The sequence below is a fragment of the Bos indicus genome, chromosome 3 (genome assembly GCF_029378745.1).
Source record: "Bos indicus isolate NIAB-ARS_2022 breed Sahiwal x Tharparkar chromosome 3, NIAB-ARS_B.indTharparkar_mat_pri_1.0, whole genome shotgun sequence".
Classification (NCBI taxonomy): domain Eukaryota; kingdom Metazoa; phylum Chordata; class Mammalia; order Artiodactyla; family Bovidae; genus Bos; species Bos indicus.
Genome location: NC_091762.1, coordinates 110,515,925 through 110,541,337, shown reverse-complemented (window position 1 = coordinate 110,541,337; position 25,413 = coordinate 110,515,925). Strand labels below are relative to the sequence as shown.

The 25,413-nt window shown below is 40.0% G+C and overlaps 1 protein-coding gene across 6 annotated transcripts in view; it reads right to left on the bottom strand.

Moving 5' to 3' along the window:
- KIAA0319L (KIAA0319 like) overlaps positions 1–25,413 on the bottom strand; it is a 97,148-nt gene that overhangs the window by 23,053 nt on the left and 48,682 nt on the right. For all 6 annotated transcript variants that reach the window (XR_011565940.1, XR_011565939.1, XM_019957863.2 and 3 more), the window contains exons 4-10: positions 16,938–17,181; positions 14,352–14,453; positions 10,555–10,652; positions 7,218–7,305; positions 5,476–5,568; positions 3,581–3,713; positions 314–542 (exon numbers count right to left, since the gene is read on the bottom strand). Coding sequence is in view for 4 of the 6 variants with exons in the window: in XM_019957863.2 (XP_019813422.2) it covers positions 314–542; positions 3,581–3,713; positions 5,476–5,568; positions 7,218–7,305; positions 10,555–10,652; positions 14,352–14,453; positions 16,938–17,181 (987 nt within the window). In the remaining 2 variants the exon portion in view is untranslated. The remainder of the gene's footprint in view (positions 1–313; positions 543–3,580; positions 3,714–5,475; positions 5,569–7,217; positions 7,306–10,554; positions 10,653–14,351; positions 14,454–16,937; positions 17,182–25,413) is intronic.

Here is a 25,413-nt window from a genome sequence, read left to right as displayed (position 1 = left end):
AAAAAAATTTGATTAAAAAAAAAAGAAGTTTTGTACCCTTGCAGTTTTTAAAGAATCTGACTCCCTGAAATTATCCAAGAAAAGCTATCAGTCTTTTCCTCTAATACTAAATATTTAAGATAAAAGTTTTTGCTAATGGGTTAACTGAAGGCCCTGTAACCTTTTTTAAAGAAAAAAAAAAAAAAAATCAATGTTCTATGTACTAATCTGACTTTCGTTATTAAGATGGAGAAAAATAAGCCTTGGATGGGTGACCCAGTCCAGCAGCTCTAATTTCCCTGGGCAAGAAAAGACAGGTGCTCTTCCTTCCTACCTGCATCTCCATCACCTTCCCCTTGCTGTTTGGGCTGAGCGACCACTCATAGCTGGTGATGCCATGATCATCAGTGCTCTGGTTCCCGAAGAGGGTGATGGAGTTCTGGGGTAGAGTGATCACTTGGTTGGGGCCTGCATTGGCCACAGGGGGGTAGTCCACAGCCTTGTTCACAGTCAGGCGTGCAGTGGTAGAGTTGGTAGCTCCATCAGAGTCTACTACAGTCAAGCTGTCAGGACAGAGAGAGAAGTACCGTCGGGGATGGGCTTAAAGAGAGAGGAATAAACACAGAAGAACTAGAACTCAGGGCTAAAAACCAGCAATGTGGCAGGGTTACCAGGTGGCAGTCAATTCTAACCCACTCTTTTTGGAGAGTTAGGATAACGCTAGAAGCTGACACTGACTGAGGGCTTATTGTGTGGCAGGCACTGTTCTAAGCACTTTGTATCTCACTTAATCCTCACAACAGCTCTATAAAGTACTGTCCTTATTTCACCCCTATACACATGAGGAGACCAAGGCAGAAAGAGGTGAAGCTTGCCCAAGCTTGAAAGCTTGACAGTAGTGGAGTCAGGATCTAAATCTAGACAATATATCTCTACACTGTTTCACTCTGCTGCCTACATGTATCTGTGGCTGGGACCTTTACGAGCATTGTCTGATCTGGCCCTCCCAACAACCATACAGAAAGAGGTATCATCAATTTCACAATTATACAAGTCTTTAAGAGGTTAAGAAACCTGCCCAGAGCTAAATAGTGAGTCAAGGTACAAGCCCAGTGCTCTGACTCCAAAGCCCAGACCAAGTCTTAAGAAGCAGTAATTTCCAGCCCCTATCCCTTTGAGGTTCAAAGATGCTACACTAAATAAAGCAAGCTCTGACTACAGCAGGCTCTCCTCCCATCATCCTGTTTTGGCTGTGTACACAGCGCGAGAATGGACTTCCTGGGCAGACAGCCTCTAGGATGGACCGGGAAGGCTGGCTCCAGTAAGACAGGAGCCTGAGATGGAAATGAATCTCCTACGCAACAGTCCCACAGTTTGTGCCAGTGTGAAAGAGAATTTGCAAGAGAAAAAAAAAATGTTCATTTATAAGAGCAGGCTTTTACCTAAATGATGCCTTCCAGCTGAACAGCCTAAAGCTTCTCTTGCCACCTCAAAATGTGAGCATAAGCAAGCAAGGAGGTTTGGGCTCCTTCCATTTTGCTGACAGAAAGAGGAAAAGCATATAAAAGACATGTCGTTTGTTTAAATCTCACCACCAGCCACAGAAAGAGCCAGACATCTGTGGGTTTTTAATCCCACAATCTCACTTTTTACCTATGGTCTTAAGGGGACTTCTGATATTACAGCCTTGAGAAAAAGAACACAAAAACATCACACGCAAATCAGCAAATACCCGCAAAAGAAAAATCCACATAACTTGTCCTCTTTTTCCAGTTTCCCTGTTTTCAGTTGTTTATTTTTTTAAACATATCTTATTTGTCTTCTCTTCCAGAACAAAAGCAAGTTATAGACAGATGCAAAATGGCAAATGCCCATTACTCTGACTTTCACCTTAGACAGTCCCTGGCTTGTGTGTAAAAATCCTGGAATCAAACAGCAGCTGACCACAGGGCTGGGGAAAGAAGCCACCTCCACGTAAAAGCAGGGGACAAGAAAAGGTAAGTGGAATCAAACAAATTGGACCTTAATGCTAGTCAAACCCAATCCCATCATTTTATGGACTGAGGCTTGGAAAAACAGAATTGCACCCATTCCCCTGAAATGCTCTAGGTTAACAGTGTTAAACACACAGTGTTTTAACACTGTGTTAAAAGCTCAGACTTGAGTCCGCAGCCTATGTGACCTTGGGCAAGTTACTTAACCTCTTTGTGACTGTATTTCCTAATCTGTAAAATAAGAATAATTACAATATCAGTTACAAGGATTAAATGAGCTACTGCGTGCAAAGAGCTCCAAACAGTACTAAAGACACAGTAAATGTTCAAGAAGCAGTAGCTATTTTTGTTACTATTTCAAAAAGGATCACATAGCCCAGGCTAAATTCCATAAATATTAAAGTTCCTATATTAGAAATTCAAGGCAAAAACCAACTCATATTTCCATTTTAAGCCAATGAGAAGGCTCCTATCTTGTTGTAATGGCAGCTACCCTTCATTCACTTGAAGTCTGGAGTCAGTGAGAGTGTTGTTAAGTCAGACCTGTTTGTTTATTTATATGGCAGGTGCTGTGCTAGGACATTCCTTGCTGCATCTCTGGTAGTGTCTCAAATGTGACTAATGTCAGGTCCAGCGGGAATGACAGACACCTGTGAACAAGCTGCTGCACCACGGCAAGCACCACACCAAGACACTGAGTGTAACGGGGAATAAAGAGACTGCTCCTCTCTGAAGCAATCTCCAAGAGCCTCGCTGAAAACGGAGGAGGTCCTTAAAGAGAGGCAGAACCCTGAAAGACTGAGAAGAGCATTCAAGGAAGCAGAGACAAAACATAAATAGGTCAAGTCAAGGAGCAGAGGAGAATGAGCCCTGACCTTGGGGGTTAGAAAATCTGCATTTAGCTCTAGCTGTGTGACCTCAGAAAAGTTAGTAGTTAGCCTCATTTTTCTCAGCTGTACAATAAGGACAGTATAGTGTACATATGGTATTTGTGTGACACTCAAGTACAAGTGCTTTGCAGAATACAAGGAATAATGCAGATACAAGGAAGATTACTCTAGAATCAGCCTCAGACTCACTAATCACAATCTAGTATGTCAGTGCTACTTCCCAAAAGAACTGACTTTGAATCATATTCTCTGTAAAGTCTCCAATAGAGAAAGATCCTACAAATTATATTCAAATAAATAATTAGTCAAAAGTAAGGATTTTGAGATATCAGAAGCTGAGGAAGCATTTCCCAAAGGGAAGAGATGACAGTAGATTCCTTACAGAATTTTCCTGAGAAAAGGCAAAGGAAGATAGACCCTTCTAGTTTTTGACAGAAATTCCATAAAAAGGTTTGGATATATGCCAAGTATGACTCTGAGAAGGATTAGCTGTGTGGATCCTGATCTATTATGCAAGGACCTTTGCCCTAAAAAGTTATCACTGTTTTGACCACAATTACCACATGGCTTAAAGAACCAATGGAACCAAAGACTATATATATTATCAATCAACTCTACAGGGAATTTTGATATCTGTCAGAGTTACTCTTTTAATAATGTAAAACTCACAAGGGGGGGAAAAATGGCCTATGGTAAGCCTGAAGGATCCAAATTTACCTGAAAGTGTAGTTCCCAGGAACGAGCTTACTTAATTTTAATATGGCAGTATCTTCAGAAATCTTCTTTTCTCTCAGAGGTCCCTTAAGTTCTTCCCAGTGGTACTGGACGATTTTATCATCATCAGTGCTTTCTTGGTCATAAAGAAATATCAGTTACAACATGAGAGCACTGGGTCTCAGCACTTATCCAGCTTACACAAACCAGGGCAATTACTAGGAAAACTTGATGACACTACAGACTATCTCTCCAGAGTGTTTCTTTCCCAGGATTATTGGGTCATTCTGCCTCTCTATGAATATTCCACTGTGTAGTTTTCCAACGACTCCAACATAGGCAACCTCTGGTTAAAATGCTACTGTATAAAAAAGTAAAATCAAAAGTGATACTCAACCTACTTAAAATAAAAGGAAATTTACACTTAGCACAGCACTTTTTAACCTAGCTAATTGGTAAACACCAAAATTTCCTAACAGATTATATGGATAAAGGTGTGGGGGAAGAGGACCCCTCATAACGTTATGGTGGAAGCATAAATTGAAACCTCTATAAACAGCAATTTGGGAAAATTTATCTTTGTCCCTGCAATACCTCTTAGAGGAACTTAATCCTGCACTTATGTTATATATCTGTAGAACATTTAATATTTGTGTTAACTATCATGCTTATTATTCATGGTAATATTATTTTAAAAGCAAATCAAAAATAATTTAAATGGTCATCAATAGAGATTGACTGAAAACAAGTATATATTTATACAATGAAATTATACATTCATATAATGGAAGGCTATGTAAACATTAAAAGAAAAAAAGAATGAAGAAGTATCGCATGTATTAATTCAGAAAAATTCTCCAACATATAGAAACAAGCATTGTACATAACTGTGTGTGTAATGTGTGGTCACAGACTGTATATTTTCTTATAAACACATAAAATATCTCTGGAAAGATGCATAAAATAATACCATTGGTTGTCTGAAGGAAAACTGGACAGTTGGGAGACAGGGATGATAATGATTCTTTTCACTGTATACCTTTACATATTATTTAACTTTGACCTATTCAAAAATATAAAATAAATGGTACTACGTGAACTCTTTCTACCACTCACACAAGTGTTTCATTCTGTTCTGTCTCTTCCTCTTGGCCTGCTACTCTTCCATCCTCCTCTGCTTGCCAGAATTATCTACATGAAATGTTTAACCTTGCTAGAGACTCCTGCTAAGCAGGGACTGCCTCCACCAGAGACCACTGGTGGTGCCAAGACAGTCAGGGTAACTGGGCCTTGAAGGGTCTCAAAAGAGGCCAGGCGAACACGGGCGAGATGATGGACCTGAACCTCTTGTGCACACACACAGCCAAGACCCAGAAATCCTCTCATGTCACCCATCGGGTGACACTACTCTGAAGGGTAAAATGTTAAGAATGAGCCAGGCAGAGCTGGGGGGAACAGTCTGAGTCCCTCCAGGAGAAGGCCGACAAGGATCTTGTTAGGCAGTGATGGCTAAGTGAGAGCTCTTTGTCAAGACTCTCAGGTACTTATCTTGCCATGACAGATAGGAAGGAGCTTTGTTTTCATAACTAAGAATGGCAACTCCAGGCAAGCAAATTTGAAAATCAGCAAGCTTCAATTAATATAACGCTAAGTGCATGAGTAACACTACTTTCTTACCATCTCAGAGAAGAACTATAACTGTAGTCGGGCCACATGGGGATTTTAAAAAGGGCCTGTCTAGTTTTTACTTCCTAATAGATTGCTTCAGGTAGTTGGTCTTCCCTAGCATGGCCAAGAGGACTGGTCTAAACAGTATTCAGACACAGCTGGCTGCAAGTCTTTTACTAGCGTACATAGCGAATGCTCTTCTAAAACATCATGCTGAGACATGTACTCACGGCTGCCGTCAATGACTGTAGAAGTGGTCGGCAGAGAGATCTCCTGGTACTGTGGTGACACAATGGCAACAGGAGGCCGATTCTTACGGGGCTCTGCAAAAACATGACCCACAAGAAACTGGAAGAAGGGCTTCATAAATTACATCAGAGGAGAAGCGAGTCATGTCTGAGTACAGTATATGTCAGTCTCCATTACATAACTGGATAGCTGAGCATCGCCAAACGGGAAAGTCACAAGATCAGGCTGATGTTCTAACCTAAGACACCCGGGACCGTTAAAACCTCTTGGAAACCTGACGATGGCTAAGGCCATGCCCCGTGCATACTTTCAACGCTCACGCGCTATCTAGTATAAGTATCATAGCAGCAACTGACTGCTTTCAGGCAAGCTGAACAGAGGTGGACAACAAACAAGCTTTGTGCAATAAAGGACTTGGCAAGCAAACTATCTCTTGGCACAGACTGTGTGAAAAAAATAATGAGTGATTTCTCCACCATCCCTGAGCTGATTGTGTGTGAGATTATTAGGCCTGAGTGCTGGGAAGGTAACAAAACACTTTGGTCCACTCTCATGAATGTGAGCTACAAACTCAGCAGCCTCCTCTTTGAGAAATCATCAAACGGTCTTTATGCTTAACACATTTTTAAGAAGGTGAAGGGATTACTTTGGCTACAAAGTTCAAGGAAGGAAAAGAAAACCTTTACCAACAAAGATAGAAAACAGTATTAAGAATTTGTGCCAATGTATGTGTCACTTTCCAACTATCCTCAAATTTTTCTGAAAATGCAAAACAAGATACCTTGATAATGCACTGTAATCTACCAATGAAAGTGAAAGTCACTCAGTCGTGTCCGACTCTTTGCAACCCCATGGACTATACAGTCTGTGGAATTTTCTAGTCCAGGATACTGGAGTGGGTAGCCTTTCCCTTCTCCAGGGGATCTTCCCAACGCAGGGATCGAACCCAGGTCTCCCTCGTTGCAGGTGGATTCTTTACCAGCTGAGCCACAAGAGAAGCTCTAGTGGATCACTTGAAAAGAATGATGAGATTTGGCTTCCAAGATAAAAAAGGACTGCTGCTGCTGCTGCTAAGTCGCTTCAGTCGCGTCCGACTCTGGGCGACCCCATAGACGGCAGCCCACCCAGTTCTCCCGTCCCTGGGATTCTCCAGGCAAGTACACTGGAGTGGGTTGCCATTTCCTTCTCCAATGCATGAAAGTGAAAAGTGAAAGTGAAGTCGCTCAGTCGTGTCTGACTCCTAGGGATCCCGTGGACTGCAGCCTACCAGGCTCCTCCATCCATGGGACCTTCCCGGCAAGAGCAGGGTTTAAATGAGGAATTCTGTGTGCAAAGGCCCACATTTCTGGAAAGAGATCAGACAGAGCCTGCCACTTTATGCATGCTTCTCCCAGGCTCCTGCCTTTCCTATGTCTCTTAATTACAACACATGGTCCTCTCTCAGCATGACCCACTTGGAGAAGTAATTCTCAAGCAGATAGGCCACACAACACTGTGGGCCATGTGACCAACTTTTCCCTGCCCAGCCAGGTATGCCAATTAGAATCAAACTACATACACTTTGCCAGGCTAACCTTTTACTCCACTGAACTAGGAATTGCCCAATACGTAAATATATTACCAAAAAGGAATGAGAATTTAAGACCCTTAAAGTTAAATCTCCATCTCCTTGGGAATCCTGCAGAGGGAGCAATGGAGACAGGGCTGGGGCTGCGAAACATACCTGGTTTCACTGTCACATTCACGTAGCCTTCCCCGTGAGCATTCTGACCATCTACAATCACTTTGAATTCATACAGGCCTGGAGTGAGCTGCAGAAGTGAGAGAAGATCTTTTAGAAAACCACAAACAGCAGCAATTATATTTAAAATAACACGTATATCTAAATTTTTCAATGCTGATTCTTGCATACTCCTGTTCTTGCACCATTTCCAAAATGGAGAAAGTAAACTAGCTAAAGAGATGAAACAATGAATTAGAAACTGAAAACCCACAGCTTTTAATGTGAATCTTATTACTAGCTGACTCTGAACAACAGAAGGGATTTCAGTATCTCTGTACTCCCATTTTCTTTTCAGAAGAACATTAAGGGCCCAACCATCCTACTTCAGTTATGAAATTAAAACAATCAACTCTGCAAAGAAAAGCATTTTGTAAAAATACCAAATAGCTCTCAAATATCTGAATATTTTCCCCTCCTGATTCCTACTAACTGTATGAACATAACAACAACAACAAAATATCCCACAATCCCATTGTCCTAATATCCCAATTAATCATATTTTTCTTATATCCTTCTAATCTTTTACCACACACACACGAAAAAAGAGCTACAAACAGTTCATTTGTTCAGCAAACATTTATTGAGAACCAATTATATACGGTCATTGTTCTAGGCTTGGGGTTTGGAGATGAATAAGGCAAGGTCCCTGCCTTCAAGGAGCTCATTATTTCAGCAGTATTCAGGGCCTAGCTAAAATCAGGGTATGTATCAAACTTTTTATTGTTCTTTCTTTGATTCATTTAGCATGAACACTTTTCTCATTAGAACAGTCTCTTTAATAGTCATTTTAATGGCTGAGAATAGTATGTGAATAAGTGTGCCATAATTCACATGAGCATTTCACATTGTTGGATATTTGAGTTGTTTCGCAAATTTAAATATTATAACTAATGCTGTGATGAACATCTTTCAGGTAAAATGATTTTTTTCTTTTGAATTATCTCCTTTGGGTACATGCTAATCAAATGCATGTAGCATTTCTGACCACCTCCTTCTTCCTATAATGCTCCCCTTCCTCGACTTTCACTTCTATGCCTACTCCTCATCTTCTCCCATTTCCTCTTCCTTCCATACCTTTAATGACCGTGTTCCCCAGGACCCCAGTTGCAATCCATTTACTTCTTCACTCTCTATAATCTCTGGATGATTTTATCTATTACCATGGCTTTGGTTGTCATCTATTTGATGCTGGTGTACAAATTTATCTCTGTAGCCCAGACCTGCATCCTGATCTCTAGCCCCTTACCCTCAGCTACTTATTGGTCACTTCCACTCAAATGTTTCACAGGTTCCTCAAACTCACTCTGTCCCAAAATGAATTAATCATCCGCAAATCTCCTCCAAATCTGCTCCTCTTTCTATACGTCTCATTTCAGCGAATACTGTCACAAATACACCAACATCCAGCCAGTTCCTAGGCCAAAAGGCTAAAATTATCCTAGATCTCTCTTCCCCAACACCTCCATCCAATTAACTGATCACCAGATTGACCTCCATAATAGTTCTCAGATCCACCCACTTCTCTCTATTCACACTATTCATCACCTTAGTTTTTAACCATTCATCATAGCATAGTTGTTAAGAGCATGGGCTTCAGAGATGGAAAACTCCAGTTCAAATCTACCATTTAATAGCCTTGTGCACTTAGACCAAGCCACTTTATTTTTCTAATTTTTAGCTTCGTCATTTGTAGAACAGATATTAATGTCTTGGGGTTGTTAGGAAGATTAAATGAAATAATTGCATAAAACAATTAGCACTGTATCTAGCACATGGAAAGCACTCAATGGGTGGTTTTCAAGGCTTATGTTATTTGTATTGTTTTTTTTTTTCACTCAAACTATTATCAATCTCATACCTACATGTCTCAATAGATTCCTCACCGTGTCCCTAGTATGAGTCTTCTCTCCTCCAATCTGTAGTCAGGGTGATTTCTCTAAACTGAAAATCTGAACATGTCATTCTCCTGCTTAAAACCTTTCAGAGGCTCCCTCTGGATAAGAATCAAAGTCCTTCTTCTAGCACACAAGGCTCTGTGCAATCTGGCCCGTACATTTCTCCAACTCATTTGTGCCACTGCTCTTTCTCACACCATGGGGTCCAGTCAGGATGAACCACATATAATTCCCATTTCCCCATATTTCTCTGTATCATTTGGCCCAGTGGACACATTCCTTCCTCTGTTTGCAGTATTACCACTCCACCCTTTATCCAGTAAGCCAGTCACATGTCATGACCCAACTAGGCCAACTCTTCTAAGAAATCTACTCTAACTCCCTGGGGCTTCAATACCCCCTACACTGACCCAGTGTACCCCTGTTCTATTTACCTGCTTCAGTCAATAGCACCTACTAGACTCTATTTTCCATAAATGTTAATATTATGATTCAGTTCAGTTTAGTTCAGTCGCTCAGTCATGTCCGACTCTTTGTGACCCCATGAACTGCAGCACACCAGGCCTCCCTGTTCATCACCAACTCCTGGAGTTCACTCAGACTCACGTCCATCGAGTCGGTGATGCCATCCAGCCATCTCATCCTCTGTCGTCCCCTTCTCCTCCTGCCCCCAATCCCTCCCAGCATCAGGGTCTTTTCCAATGAGTCAACTCTTCACAGGAGGTGGCCAAAGTATTGGAGTTTCAGCCTCAGCATCAGTCCTTCCAATGAACACCCAGGACTGGTCTCCTTTAGGAGGGACTGGCTGGATCTCCTTGCAGTCCAAGGGACTCCCAAGAGTCTTCTCCAACACCATAGTTCAAAAGCATCAATTCTTCGGTGCTCAGCTTTCTTCACAGTCCAACTCTCACATTAGTAACTAGTAAATTCCCAATTCTTGCCACATAACTAATATACAATAAACAGTGTTTAAAAGACAGACAAACAGATAGAAGGAGAAATTGCTTGGCCAAAGAATATGAACATTTTTATGGCTCTTAATAACTATACAGAATCCCAAAAAAGACTGAGCCAATTTACACAGTCATACGGCCACAAATAACCTAGCTTATCTCCCAAATTCTAAAATCCTTATGTTACCCTTAAAAGCTGTTTAGTGTATATTTTCAGCTCTCACCACTATGCTTATATTCTCACCATAAATGAAAATTTGAGAATCATACACTAACAAATACTGGATGTCAGCCAGCCAGACTTTTGGAGGATCCACTTCTAAAAGATTGCTCCTAACTGTAGTGTGGACAGAAAGTTCTATATTATACATTTTAGAAAATGGTCAAGCCCTCTAGCCCACCCCTGCAAACGAGAGGAGGCAAATTCACCTTAGACAGCTTCAGGATCTTGGAGTGCTCCCCTTCCATCTCTCCACTATAGTCTCTGGGGTGAGTAATCAACTGCCAGTCATAGGTGTAGGCTTCTCCTACAGAAGGGCAGTTACAAACATCATGAAAACACAAACCTACACATAAAGAGGGCAGCCATACAGCCTGCCAATAACAAACCTTTTCTAGTCTTGACAAGATCTTAGTTTTCAAGATTTCACCCTAAAGCCAAAGGGAAACCAAACATTCTGCTGAAAGGAAGGGTAGGTTCTGCTGATGGCTACACTTAGGACTTCTTCCATTCTCCCCCCAGCCAAGCTCATTCCTGCCCCATACCCACCCTGCTTTGGACCAATCCTCCCCTAAAATACCAAGTCACTCATGGTGTGGCATCCAATTAAAATACATGCCCTACCAACCACTATGGGTGAACTCATTGGGAACAAAGGCCATTTTCTTGCAAAACTTCTTTTGCAACAAAGAACAGCAATGACTTCTAAATAACATGGTTCAAAAATAGCTTTTTACAGAGTGCTAACAATGCTCATCTCACTGAGGTCATCACACCCTGGTGAGTTAGAAGAGCTACTTCATTCCTGCTGAGCTAAATAACACACTGCAGAAGGTAGTAGAGGATGGCCCATTTAAAACAGGCCCCACTGAAATTAATTAAGATCAAATGAAGCATTAAATGGTCCTCATTTGCAGCTTAGACTATGACTATCTAGAGTGACCACAGAATCCTGTTATCTAAGTGGAATTCCTCCCCAGTTAAAGTGGTCTTAAATATTTTGGGGAACAAAATGCATTTAATGGCTAGGAAAGGGTGAGATTTGGTAGGAAGGTTTAATTTAAGTTACTACTCAAAAGGGAAAAATAAAAGGAAAAAGAAAAAGCCTCAAATGCTTACAGAGAATGGTCATCTTTTTCTTATTTCATGAGTTCAAAAGTTAAAGTTAACACATAGAACTTAATTCCAGACTTAAGATGAGATTTTACTTTATAAGCCTGAGATACAAGATCATCTACTCTTTCTTCCTCCAGAAAATACTGGCTTTGTTTTGGCCAACTGTCAGCCCCAGGCAGCTCTAATAAATGTAGATGTAAAAGTTAGGTGAGGTGAGGAGCAGGAAAGAAGTGGGAGAAGGAGAACTGGTGCTAAGAGATGACATTTCTTGAACTGTAGTTAGGAAAAATTTTTCCACACAGAATACAGACTCACACTAAGAACTGACGATTTTCTCATATCTAAGGCTAGCAACACAGATTTCAAAATATGACAATATTCCTAGGACAGAAAAGCTCAGGGGGATGAATTATGCCTTACAGACAGGAATTTGCCCAAGGGTAGGAACAACGGAGTGTAGGTCTGTTGGACAGAATGCTGGTTTTAATGATTTAGGGCATGGTTTTCAACCCACGCCTCTGAACCAGAGGATCCTGAGAGGTGCTTCAGGGTTGCCAAAGACGACCAGGGGGATGAAGAACAGGCAGGGCTGGTCCTGCCTCACTGTCCCCAACCTCTGAAAGTTTGAAACCAGCCATCTCATGTATCACCAGATAAAGGTTGAAGAAACTGGGAAAAGGAGAGTTGAAAAAATCTGTTTTTGAACTGATGTGTTTTGGAAGACTGATATACAAGGTGCTGTTAACTCAACCACATACGGGTATATGCAAACAGGGGTAAGAAAAGAAAATACAGTAGAGCCGGGATATCTTTCAGGAAAGAGCAGAAGCAACTGTAGCTCAAAGCAGCTCTTTCCTCACTTGCACCTTCAAAGGCCACCAAATCCATTCACCTTGTCACCAGAATAGGAAAGGAAAATGTTTCTTTATAGGAAGGTAGAACAAATTGATAAGGAAAACTCAATTTGAGGGCAGAAATACAGAACAGAGAGGGAGGGCATTTAGGTTCTGGAAAAGTACTTTTTGCAGAAATAGGCCCTGAAAGTAAGGATACTGTACCAGAAATGTGGTCCTAAAATGGAAGGACCCATCCTGAATAGAGTATGGCATTCTGTTTTTAACTAGCTTTATAACTAGCTACTTGACCTACCTTATGAGAGTAACACAAATCCAATGCAATCATTTTCCATCAAAGAATGCTTCACTTCATGTCACAGACAGTCTTGACACAATGTGTGTTTGTAAGTCAAACTTTGGTATACTAAAATATACTTCAAAGGAGAAAGGATGCTCACATTACCAAAGTTTTCTTAAATAATAAGTTAATAATCCCCTAATTTATATATTTTATAAATCTGAATATTGTATATTACATCGGGCTTGGTTTTTTTCTTTAAGTGACAAATCTATCTTAGCAGTAGTCTTGAATACCTTCTCTACAAGTTCTGTATCTGCTACTTACTAGTTGTTTGGCCAAAATAAACAGGTTAACTGAGTCTCAGTTTATTCCTCTTTTAAATGGATATAATAAAATCTACGTTTAAAGAGCATCCACTATGTGCTAGGCACTAAGGTATATAGGTACCTTATATACCCCTTCATTTTACCCTTCGAGTAACCTTATGAAGTAGGGATTACTATCTTCATTCTACTGAGAAAGAAATGGAAACTTAGAGAAGTTAAATAATCGACTTAAAATTATCCAGCTAATGATTTAAAGAGATGGGAATATCAGACCATCTTACCTATCTCCTGAGAAACCTGTAGGCGGGTCAAGAACCAACAGTTAGAACCTTACATGGAACAACTGACTGATTCAAAATTGAGAAGAGTATGACAAGGCTGTTTATTGTCACCCTGTTTATTTAAGTCACATCATGAGAAATGCCAGGCTGGATGAGTTACAAGCTGGAATCAAGATTGCCGGGAGAAACACCAACAACCTGAGATATGCAGATGACACCACTCTAAAGGCAGAAAGTGAAAAGGAACTAAAGAGCCTTTGATGAGCATGAAAAGGGAGAGTGAAAAAGCCAGCTTAGAACTCAATATTAAAAAACTAAGATCATGGCATCCTGTCCCATCACTTTATGGCAAATAGAAAGTGAAAACATGGAAGCAGTGACAGATTTTCTCTTCTTGGCCTCTAAAATCACTGCAAATGGTGACTGCAGCCATGAAATTAGAAGACTGTGTCTTGGCAGGAAAGCTATGACAAACCTAATGTATTAAAAAGCAAAGACATCACTCTGCCAACAAAGGTCCGTGTAGTCAGGGCTATGGTCTTTCCAGTAGTCGTGTACAGATCTGAGAGATGGACTATAAAGAAGGCAGAAAGCCGAAGAATTGATGCTTTCGACCTGTGGTGCTGGAGAAGACTCTTGAGAGTCCCTTGGACAGCAAGATCAAACTAGTCAATCATCAAGGAAATCAACCCTTAATACTCGTTGGAAGGACTGATGCTGAAGCTTCAACACTTAGGCCACCTGATACAAACAGCCGACTCCTTAGAAAGAACCTGATGCTAGGAAAGACTGAAGGCAGAAGAGGACAACAGAGGATGAGATGGCTGGATGGCATCACCGATTCAATGGACATGGACTTGGGCAAACTTCAGGAGATGGTGAGGGACAGGGAGGCCTGGCATGCTGCAGTCCATGGGGTCACAGAGAGTCAGATGCAACTTGGAGACTGAACAACAACTAAGCTATGATTTGAATCCAGCCTTAATATCAAAGCCTATGATTTCAAACATTACACTGCCTCTCATATCATATAAATATTTGTACATGTGCAAGCTATATCCTAATCTCACAGGACTTTTAGAATAAATAAATGTATGTAGATATCATTATAAATGAAAACACTAAACAAATTAAGTGGATTTTTACCTGCATCTGGTTCTGGAAGAACAAATGCATTTAACTGAACTTCATTCTTAGGTAATGTAATCTGAACACTGTTTCCAGCAGACACCACCAGTTCCTTTATAACTGGAAAGGAAGTCAATACACATGAGATAAGAAATTAGGTCCAGACTATCTTATTTCTCTCCTTTCTTTTGTAGTCAAATTTCATCCATAAACAATTTTCAGCTATTGTCTTCATTTCTTCTTTATCAACCCTCTAATCCCTTGAAATGTGACTCTGCCCCACTTTTTCACTGAAAAGCATCTTCAGAGGTCATCAACAAAGTGCTTTTAGCAAATCTAATAGCTGTTTCTCAACCCTCAACCTTCACCTCTGTAACATCTAATACTGCTGACTGCCTCCATCTTAAAGAACTCTTGGTTATTATACCATATTATTCCACTTTCTTCCTTTCTCTCTGAGTTTTTCTCCACTGTATTTTAACTATAGTCTTTCCCTAAGCCCTCCTTATACAGTACTTTTCACAGAATTCAATAAATAGAATTTAGCTCTGTTTCATCATCTTTCTGTTGATAAAATACATAAAGTTCCTCAAAGAAATGTTGACCACAGGGCCAGCCTTAATTTTCTTTCCATTTCAACCGATATAACCACAGACTTAGATAATTCCAAGAATCTTAATTAGTCTTTCCTCTGCTAGCTCTCCCTATTCTAATCCATTCTGTCTTCCTAAAACACCTATTGCCAACATTTTTCTAAAATACTCACCCACCATTTTACTCTCCTACTTAAGACCCCCACTCACACTTCATGCTTCAGTCCAAACTCCTAACCTGGCATAAGAGATCCAACATCACTGGATTACATCATCTCATCCTTCCCACCCCTGATTCTGCCTCTAGCTATATTCATTTTCCCTCTTGGGCTCCATGGAAACCATGGTCTATGCTAGGGGACTTTGCTTAAAACTATTTTCTTCAACTGGGGTGTAGTCTTACCTTATTATAAGTACAGTACTTTGTTTCTGGCTTAAAAGCCAGTCTTCTCTCCAAAAAAATCTTTTCAGACCATTTCAGTTCAAACTAATCTACTTCCTGAACTACTTCTGCATTTGGAACATCCACATCAGCTAATAATTAGATACTATCTTTCGCTTTCACCAGCTATTTCATACACGTCAAAGTTTCTCAACTATGACATTTTGGACCGATTATTTGTGTGTGTGCTGAGGTGAGGGGGTATCCTGCACCCTGTAAGATGTTTAGTAGTACTGAACCCGGGTCTCCCGCAGTGTAGGCAGACGCTTTCCCGTCTGAGCCACAGGGGAAGCCCTAGTGGTACACCTACTAGTCACTACCAACTAACTCGATGTCAGTAGCACCCCTCCTCCACAGTTGGAACATTCAAAAACGTTTACAGGCTTTTGAGAACCACTGATTATATAAATCTTATTTCTCTAACAATAATTGTTCATTTGGATGAGACCCAAGAACTAAGAGAGCTTAAAGCAAACAATTGGCTGGTTCATCCATATTCCAAGACTGGGAGGTGAAAAGGGTTTCCTACACAAATATGAAATTTGAGATTTATCTGTCTGCTTGGAAATACTGCACTCAGGGAGAAATGAAACTATCCATTATGGAAACTTCAGCATTTAGACACCCCAGGATGTGGAATAAGAACTGCTGAAGCAATTTTTCAAAAGAGGAAAAAAGAAAAGGAAAAAACCACTATACTCAGAGAAAGTATAATGGACAAAAATACAGCACAGCCCAAATCTTTCACAATTATACCAAAAATCACAACCATCCTGCCTGAACACAAAAATTATTTTAATGCCGCAAGACCGAAACCCTAGATTTCATGTTATATTACCACCAAAGGAAACCTTAAGAAATTAAAAACTGGCACAAAAATTCATTTTCACTGGCTTTGCTAAACCCTGTTGACTTTTCCAGGAGATAAAGATCAACTTAGTTTCCTTGATTAACCATTTCCTCCTAATATCTCGGAATGGAATTTATGAAGCAGACCTGCCGCTAAAGGAACGCTCCATATAAATCTCCTTTCTATGACCTGCTTTAAAAATAAAGATGCAGAAATTTCTGGCAGTCCACTGGTTAGGACTTAGCACTTTCACTGCTGAGGCCCAGGTATGATCCCTGGTCGGGAAACTAAGATCCCAGAAGCCATGTGGTACGGCCTAAATAAGCACTTTTAAAAAGAAAATAAAGGTGCTATCAAAATCAGAGACACAAATGTTCTGACCTATGATCTGCCATTCAGAAGGCAAATAGTTGTACAGATCCGACTTTCTTCCCAGTGGTCACTGCTTGGTTCCCTGATCATTATTTAACTGAGTCTAGGCAGTGGAATTCTACTCTAGAAAGAGCCTCATAAATTCCCATAGGTTGGAGCTTACTGAAAAAAACAATTGTGAGACCATGTACTATAATTATAGGGATACTAACTAATAGGATTATTTCTTTAATCTACAGTATTAATAAAAGTCATGTCTCTGTCCTTTCTTCCCACTAAAAGGGAACACTTTGATCAAAATCTCTGTCTCCCCATCCTATCTCCAAGGAGAGAAGCAAAGGGCTCACCTGGGAGTGGTGTGGAGGTGCTCTGGAAAGAGGCCTGGGGGGTAGGGGTGGCATAACTGTAGGAGGGAGCCACTGGCAGAGGGTGAGCAATCTGGACTTTCTCAGGGCTTTTTACTTGCTGAATGCTAGGAGTAGCACCGGGATCCTCTGATGCTTCACGCTGAACTGATACATCTGACCGACCAGGAATCTTCACACTCAGGTCTGTGGTTAAGGGATTAAAAATTGTGTCTGTGCTGTGGACCTAGAGAAATGCAAAATTTTATTTGAATAGGCAAAAGTTATACAGTCAGTTTTTAAGATAATCTCTCATGAAATAACTGCAAGTTAAATGATTTTTTGAAAAATTCAAAACCGCCAAAGATACTCAAGAAATTAATCTTACCACGCAAATCGGTATTAAAAAATGTTGATATAAATGTTCCTAGTATTTTTCTCTCTATGCAAAAAGTTTTGCTTAAAACAAAGCAGTAATAATCGCTCCATGTGTACTTTTATCTCCTTCTCACTTAACATTTATATTCAATCTTTCAACAAATACATATTAAGCATGTATTTATAAAGCAGGCCTGTGGATCCAAAACATAAATAAAATATAATCACTGTGCTCAACAAGTACACAATCTAGTGGGGGAGAAAGGACTAGAAACACAAGCCAAAATGGTCACTATACCTTTAACAGCTATGACTGAACCAAAGAATCACCATTAGAGTACTTCTCTTTCTTGGAGAGGAAGCATGTGAAGAAGGATAGTTTAATAAATAAATGAAGACTTTCTGGAGGCAGAGAGTCCTGAGATGAGTTCCAAAGGGTAAACTAGACAAGAGGCTGAAGGGTGAGATGTGAATAGCCAAAAGAAATGAGATTAACATGGCTAGTGTTGGGAAACAAGGGTCATAAGCAAAGTGAGAGGCAGGGTGTTGAAACAGAAGGTAAGCTGGAAAGACAGTCAAGGGCCACACTATAGGAGACTGAGGGTGTGCTTAATCACTCAGTCGCTGCCACCCCATGGACCACAGCCCCCCAGACTCCTCTGTCCAGGGGGATTCTCCAGATAAGAATACTAGAGTGGGTTGCCATGCCTTCCTCCAGGGAATCTTCCAAAACCAGGGATTAAACCCAGGTCTCCCTGAAACTAACATAATATTGTATGTCAATCAAATTTTTTTTAAAAAGCTGGTTCATGCCCTTTGCAGTGAAGTCCTGCCTCCATCTCTAGGCTCGGACAACCACAGATTTGTTTCTGTCACCATTAACTAGTTTAGGCTTTTTTGGAATTTCATATAAAAGGAATCACATACAAACTATTTTTGTTTCTGGCTGCTTCCCTTCAACATAACATTTTTAAGATTCATATCATGTTATATTCACTCTTTTTATTACCAAGTAACATACTTCCCAGGTGGCACAGTGGTAAAGAATTCCCCTGCTAACGCAGGAGATGCAAGAGACAAGGGTTCAATCCCTAGGTCAGGAAGATCCCTTAGAATAGGAAATGGCAACCATTCCAGTATTCTCACCTGGAAAATGTCATGGATGGAGGATCCTGGCAGACTACAGTCCATAGGGTCGCAAAGAGTCAGATTCGACTGAGCACATGCACGCGTGCACATGCACACACGCGCGCACATGCACACACGCGCGCACACACACACACACACACACACAGAGTCTACCATTACAGAGATAATACCAAAATTTGTTACCCATTCATTACTGATGGAGATTTACGTTGTTTTCAGTTCTCAGCTCTTATAAATAAAGCTGCTATAAATGTTAGACTAGAGATGTCTTCAAGAAAATTAGAGATACCAAGGGAACATTTCATGCAAAGATGGGCTCGATAAAGGACAGAAATGGTATGGACCTAACAGAAGCAGAAGATATTAAGAAGAGGTGGCAAGAATACACAGAAAAGCTGTACAAAAAAGATCTTCATGACCAAGATAATCACGATGGTGTGATCACTCACCTAGAGCCAGACATCCTGGAATGTGAAGTCAAGTGGGCCTTAGAGAGCATCACTACGAACAAAGCTAGTGGAGGTGATGGAATTCCAGTTGAGCTATTTCAAATCCTGAAAGATGATGCTGTGAAAGTGCTGTACTTCTCCAGTGGACCACATTCTGTCATCAGTGGACCATCAATAGGCAGACAGACTGAAAACCACAATCACAGGAAACTAACCAATCTGATCACATGGACCACAGTCTGTCTAACTCAATGAAACTATGAGCCATGCCATGTAGGGCCACCCAAGACGGACGGGTCATGGTGGAGAGATCTGACAGAATGTGGTCCACTGGAGAAGGGAATGGCAAACCACTTCAGTATTCTTGCCTTGAGAACCCCATGAACAGTATGAAAAGGCAAAAAGATAGGATAATGAAAGAGGAACTCCCCAGGTCAAGTAGGTGCCCAATATGCTACTGGAGATCAGTGGAGAAATAACTCCAGGAAGAATGAAGGGATGGAGCCAAAGCAAAAACAACACCCAGTTGTGGATGTGACTGGTGATAGAATCAAGGTCCAATGCTGTAAAGAGCAATATTGCATAGGAACCTGGAATATTAGGTCCATGAATCAAGGCAAATTGGAAGTGGTCAAACAGGAGATGTCAAGAGTGAACATTGACGTTTTAGGAATCAGTGAACTCAAATGGACTGGAATGGGTGAATTTTACTCAGATGATCACTGTATCTACTATTGTAGGCAAGAATTCCTTAGAAGAAATGGAGTAGCCATCATAGTCAACAAAAGAGTCCAAAACGCAGTACCTGGATGCAATCTCAAAAACAACAGAATGCTCTCCGTGCATTTCCAAGGCAAACCATTCAACACCACAGTAATCCAAGTCTGTGCCCCGACCAGTAATGCTGAAGAAGCTGAATTTGAACGGTTCTATGAAGACCTACAAGACCTTCTAGAACTAACACCCAAAAAAGATGTCCTTTTCATTATAGGGAACTGGAATGCAAAAGTAGGAAGTCGAGAAATACCTGGAGTAACAGGCAAATTTGGCCTTGGAATACAGAATGAAGCAGGGCAAAGGCTAATAGAGAGTTTTGCCAAGAGAACGCACTGGTCATAGCAAACATCCTCTTCCAACAACACAAGAGAAAACTCTACACATGGACATCACCAGATGATCAACACCAAAATCAGACTGATTATATCCTTTGCACCCAAAGATGGAGAAGTTCTACACAGTCAGCAAAAACAAGACCGGGAGCTGACTGTGGCTCAGATCATGAACTCCTTATTGCCAAATTCAGACTTAAATTGAAGAAAGTAGGGGAAACCAATAGACCATTCAGATATGACCTAAATGAAATCCCTTACGATTATACAGTGGAAGTGACAAATAGATTCACAGGATTAGATATGATACACAGAGTGCCTGAAGAACTATGGATGGAGGTGACATTGTACAGGAAGCAGGGATCAAGACCACCCCCAAAGAAAAGAAATGCAAAAAGGCAAAATGGTTGTCTGGGGAGGCCTTACAAACAGCTGTGAATAGAAGAGAAGTGAAAGGCAAAGGAGAAAAGGAAAGATATACCCATTTGAATGCAGAATTCCAAAGAATATCAAGAAGAGATAAGAAAGCCTTCCTCAGAGATCAGTGCAAAGAAATAGAGGAAAACCACAGAATGGGAAAGACTAGAGATCTCTTCAAGAAAATTAATGATACCAAAGGAACATTTCATGCAAAGATGGGCACAATAAAGGACAGAAATGGTATGGACCTAAAGGGGCTTCCCTGGTGGCTCAGAGGTTAAAGCGTCTGCCTCCAATGCGGGAGACCCGGGTTCAATCCCTAAGTCGGGAAGATCCCCTGGAGAAGGAAATGGTAACCCACTCCAGTATTCTTGCCTGGAGAATCCCATGGACGGAGAAGCCTGGTAGGCTACAGTCCATGGGGTTGCAAAGAGTCGGACACGACTGAGCGACTTCACAGAACAGAACAGAAGCAGAAGATACTAAGAAGAGGTGGCAAGAATACACAGAAGAACTATCCAAAAAAAAAAAGAGGAAAGACTACTAACAGAGATAAAGAGGATAAATGTTACCATGATAGGGGTCAGTTCATCAAGATGACACAATAATCCCAAACATTTATTTATCTATAACAGAACTTCAAAGTACAAGAAGCTAATCTAACACTAGGAGAGACAAATATATCTACAAAATAGAGTGTGATATTTCATTCTCTCTCTAAATAATTGATAGAAATTAATAGAAAATAAGGATACAGGAAATCTGAACCACACTAACCAATTTGATCTGACATTTATATAACACTTGCCCAACAATAACAGCAGTATACATATTCATTTCAAGTGCACTTGGAACATTTACCAAGATAGATTGTATTCTCAGCATTGAAACAGAGTCTTAATAAATTTAAAAGGATTTAAGTTATACAGCGTTCAAAGGAATAAGCAAAATGGAAAATTGAAAGTATTCTGAACTGAATGAAACTGTAAATACAAATACCAAAATCTGTAGGATGTGGCTAAAACTGTACTTAGATGGAAACTTATAGCACGAAAATGCCCATATTAAAAAGAAGCAAGTCTCAAATAAACAACTTCAGATTACACCTTAAAAAACTAGAAAAAAAGAGCAAATGAAACCCAAATTAAACAGCCATGAAATAATAAAAAATTAGAACAAAATGAAATGAAATAATAAAAATTAGAACAAAAATCAGTAAGAGAGACAAGAGAAAGTAATAGAGAAAAAGAAATGAAACCAAGGATTGTCTTCAAGAAAATCCAGCCAGACTGATCAAAAGGAGGGAAGAAAACCATTTCTTATCCTTTTCCAGACCTAAATTTAAAATCTAAAACTATAAAACTTTTGAAAGAAAACTTAGGAGAAACCTTTCTTAGATAGAAGATCAAAAGCATGATCCATTGAAAAAATCGCTAGGCTCCTCAGTCCACGGATACCTCAATTTAAAAATTTTTTTAAAAACACTGCTTACAGAACGAAAAGCGAGCCAGAGACTGAGAAAATATTTGTAAAACACATATCTGATAAATTACTTATATGCAAAATATATAGGTGTGTATATATACACACACATAGGTATATGTATATACCTATATATATACATATACATATATATATACACATATACATACATATATATACCTATGTATATACATATACTTATGAAAACAATCCAATTTTTTAAATGGGGGAAAACATGAACACTTTACCAAAAACATATGGATAGCAAATAAGAAAAGATGAACATGAAAAGATGTTCAACACCATTAGTAATTAGGGAAATGCAAACAAAACCATAATGAGATACTATTACGTATCTATTACCATATCTAAAATGAAAAAGACTCATACCAAGTGATGGTGAGAATGCAGAGGAATGAGAACTTTCATACATTACTATGGGAATGTAAAACGGTACAACTATTTGGGAAATAATTTGGTAATTTCTTAATTAAATACAGAACCTATGATATGACCCAGCTATTCCACTCCCTGGTATTTACCCAAGAAAAATTGAAATGTATGTTCATACAAAGACCACACAGATGTTCCTAGCAGCTCTATCTATAGCCAAAATCTGGAAAAACCCAAATGTCCATCAACAAATGGATAAACAAAGTATGACATGTCCATAGAGTGGGACACTAAACAGTAATAGGAAGAAACCAACTACCGATACATACGACAAGAATGAACATCGAGACACTACGCCAAGGGAAACAGTGAGACACAGAAGACTGCACGTTGCATGGCCCCGTTCACATGGAAAGTCCAGGAAAGGCAGATTTACACAAATAGTGGAGAGCCGGGGCTGGGTGAGGGCTTGGGGATGGCAAAAGGGAAGTGTGGCTCGTCTGGGGCAAAGAAGCACCAGGAAGTTCTGGGGGCTATGGAATGTTAACTGGCTGTGGTTATGATATACAACTCTATGTTCTTGTTTAGTTGTTAAGTTACGTCCGACTCTTTGCGACCTCATGACTGTGGCCTCCAGGTTCCTCTGTCCGTGGGATTTCCCAGACAAGAATACTGGACTGAGTTGCCATCTCCTTCTCCAGGCAATCTTTCCAACCCAGGAATCGAACCTGTGTCTCTTGCATTAGCAGGCAGATTCTTTACTACTGAACCACTTAGCCACAGAGGAAGCCATACAACTCTCTACATTTACTAAAATCACTGAATTGTACACCTAAAAGGAACGAGCTGCTGCTGCTGCTACTAAGTCGCTTCAGTCGTGTACGACTCTGTGCAACCCCACAGACGGCAGCCCACAATGCTCCTGTTCCTGGGATTCTCCAGGCAAGAACACTGGAGTGGGTTGCCATTTCCTTCTCCAAGGAATGAGCTTTACGGTATGTAAATTATATCTCAATAAAATTGTAAATTATACCTCAATAAAGAAGAGAATATAATGTATGATTCTATTTAAAAACTCTAGAAAATCTATAATAACCTAAAGCAGATCAGTGGTTGCCTGGAATAAGGGAGGAAATGGAAAAGAAAGCAAGGAGTAAACTCTGGGGGTAACAGATATGTTCATGACCCATTTTTGTAGTGATGATTTTATGGATATATACATATGTTAAAAATAATCAAATTATACACTTTAACATGCAGTTTAGGGAATTCCCTGGTGGTCCAGTGGTTAGGACTCCATGCTTCCACTGCAGAGGGGCAGTGGTCAGGGATCCCTGATCAGGGAACTAAGACCCCACAAGTTGTGCACCACAGCCAATAAATAAATAAATAAACCATTACAAGAATGTACAGTTTCTCATGTGTCAATTATATGACAATAAATCTGTTTTTAAAAAGTACGGTGTCGTGCTCGCTTTGGTGGCATGGTGTCCACAGAAGTCCAAAGACTCTATTCAGTGTGGCTGGAGTGGAAGTAGAAGGCAGTACCAAAATGTATGCATCCAGCCAAAAATGTATTACTATTGGATGCACAACATCACGTTCCCCTCATTAGACTGCTTCCACTTTTTTATTAAATAAATACTATCTCACCGTTGAGTGTGAAGCTCTTTCTTTATCTAGGAATTACTGCTTTAGAATGGATTCCCAGAATTAGAAGCATAGAAATATTTCTAAGTAAGAAAGGCAGATTTTTATTTTTAAAGAAGCAGTTTATTATCATTCTTATTATTTATTTTTAAAGAAACAGAAAAAGGAGATATGAAACAAATTATTTTACTTCAGAAACTATGAAGTAATACTAAAAGATTTTTAGGAATGATATAGGGTCAGGGAGACCTGGGTAGAATTTCCTTGGGACAATTTTTTCTGGTACTCAACAGAAATCATAAAAACTAACCCACCTGCATAAATCACGCCCCTGATGCCAACACCTGTTTCTTCAAGGAAGCTTTATTCAGAATGATGGAAGGTTTCTATTCATACTCCTTTTCTCCATCCCTTCATTTCTGCCCCTTTCTCCCTCTTCCTTCTTCCCTACCTCTACTCTGGGCCTACCTTCTACACATAGGGCAAGCCAGACCCACTGATTAATATCATAATTCAAAATGACAAAAAATATCCTCCATCATAAGCAAAACAGAACTGTTTTGACCAGGAGCCTGCAGGGTATACATGGCCTGTTGATACTTATCCAGGTAGTGTCACCACAGTCCAGGTAGGAGCTCTCCTTCATAAGACACATGTTACACTAACGTCTGCTAAATATTAAAGACTGATTCACAAAAATTCAGCCCGCAACACATTTTTAGTTCAGACACAACTATATTTAAACAAAAACTACCACTGTCCCTAAAAAAAATCCTACCAGGGGAAAGATATCTCTCAGTAGCAAAGCCAGGGGGGCTGAATGACACATCCCAACCCAATTCTCAGCAAAATCTGAGATTAGAACATGGCAGGGTTTATCTTTGTAACAATCAGTTTACACAGTTATATCTCTCAAAATCTCCTTGAGAAACTAAGACCATCCATGAAAGGAGAAATGGGGAGGGATGATGGGAGTGTTAACTAAGATATGGCTGGTTTTGAGACTGTTTTCCCCATGGCTCAAGTTCTGCCAATTAGCAAAAGGCTGATACTGGAGCCACAACAAAACTCTCTTTATTTCTTGCTTCATAAGTTAGCTTACAAAGTAGTCAACAAACACATTTTCAAATTTATTTCACACAGTAAAAAGCAGATAATCACATCAACCAAAGACAAAAACCACATGATCATCTCAATAGATGCAGAAAAAGCATTTGATAAAATTCAATATCCATTCATGATAAAAGAAACTCTTACCAAAGTGGATATAAAGAAAATATATCTTAACATAATAAAAGCCACTTATGACAAACCCACAGCCAACCCAATACTTAACAGTAAAAAGCTGAAAGCCTTTCCAATAAATTATGGAACAAGACAAGAACTTCTAATAGTATGGGAAGTTCTAGCCACAGCAATCAGACAAGAAAAAGAAAGAAAACGTATCAA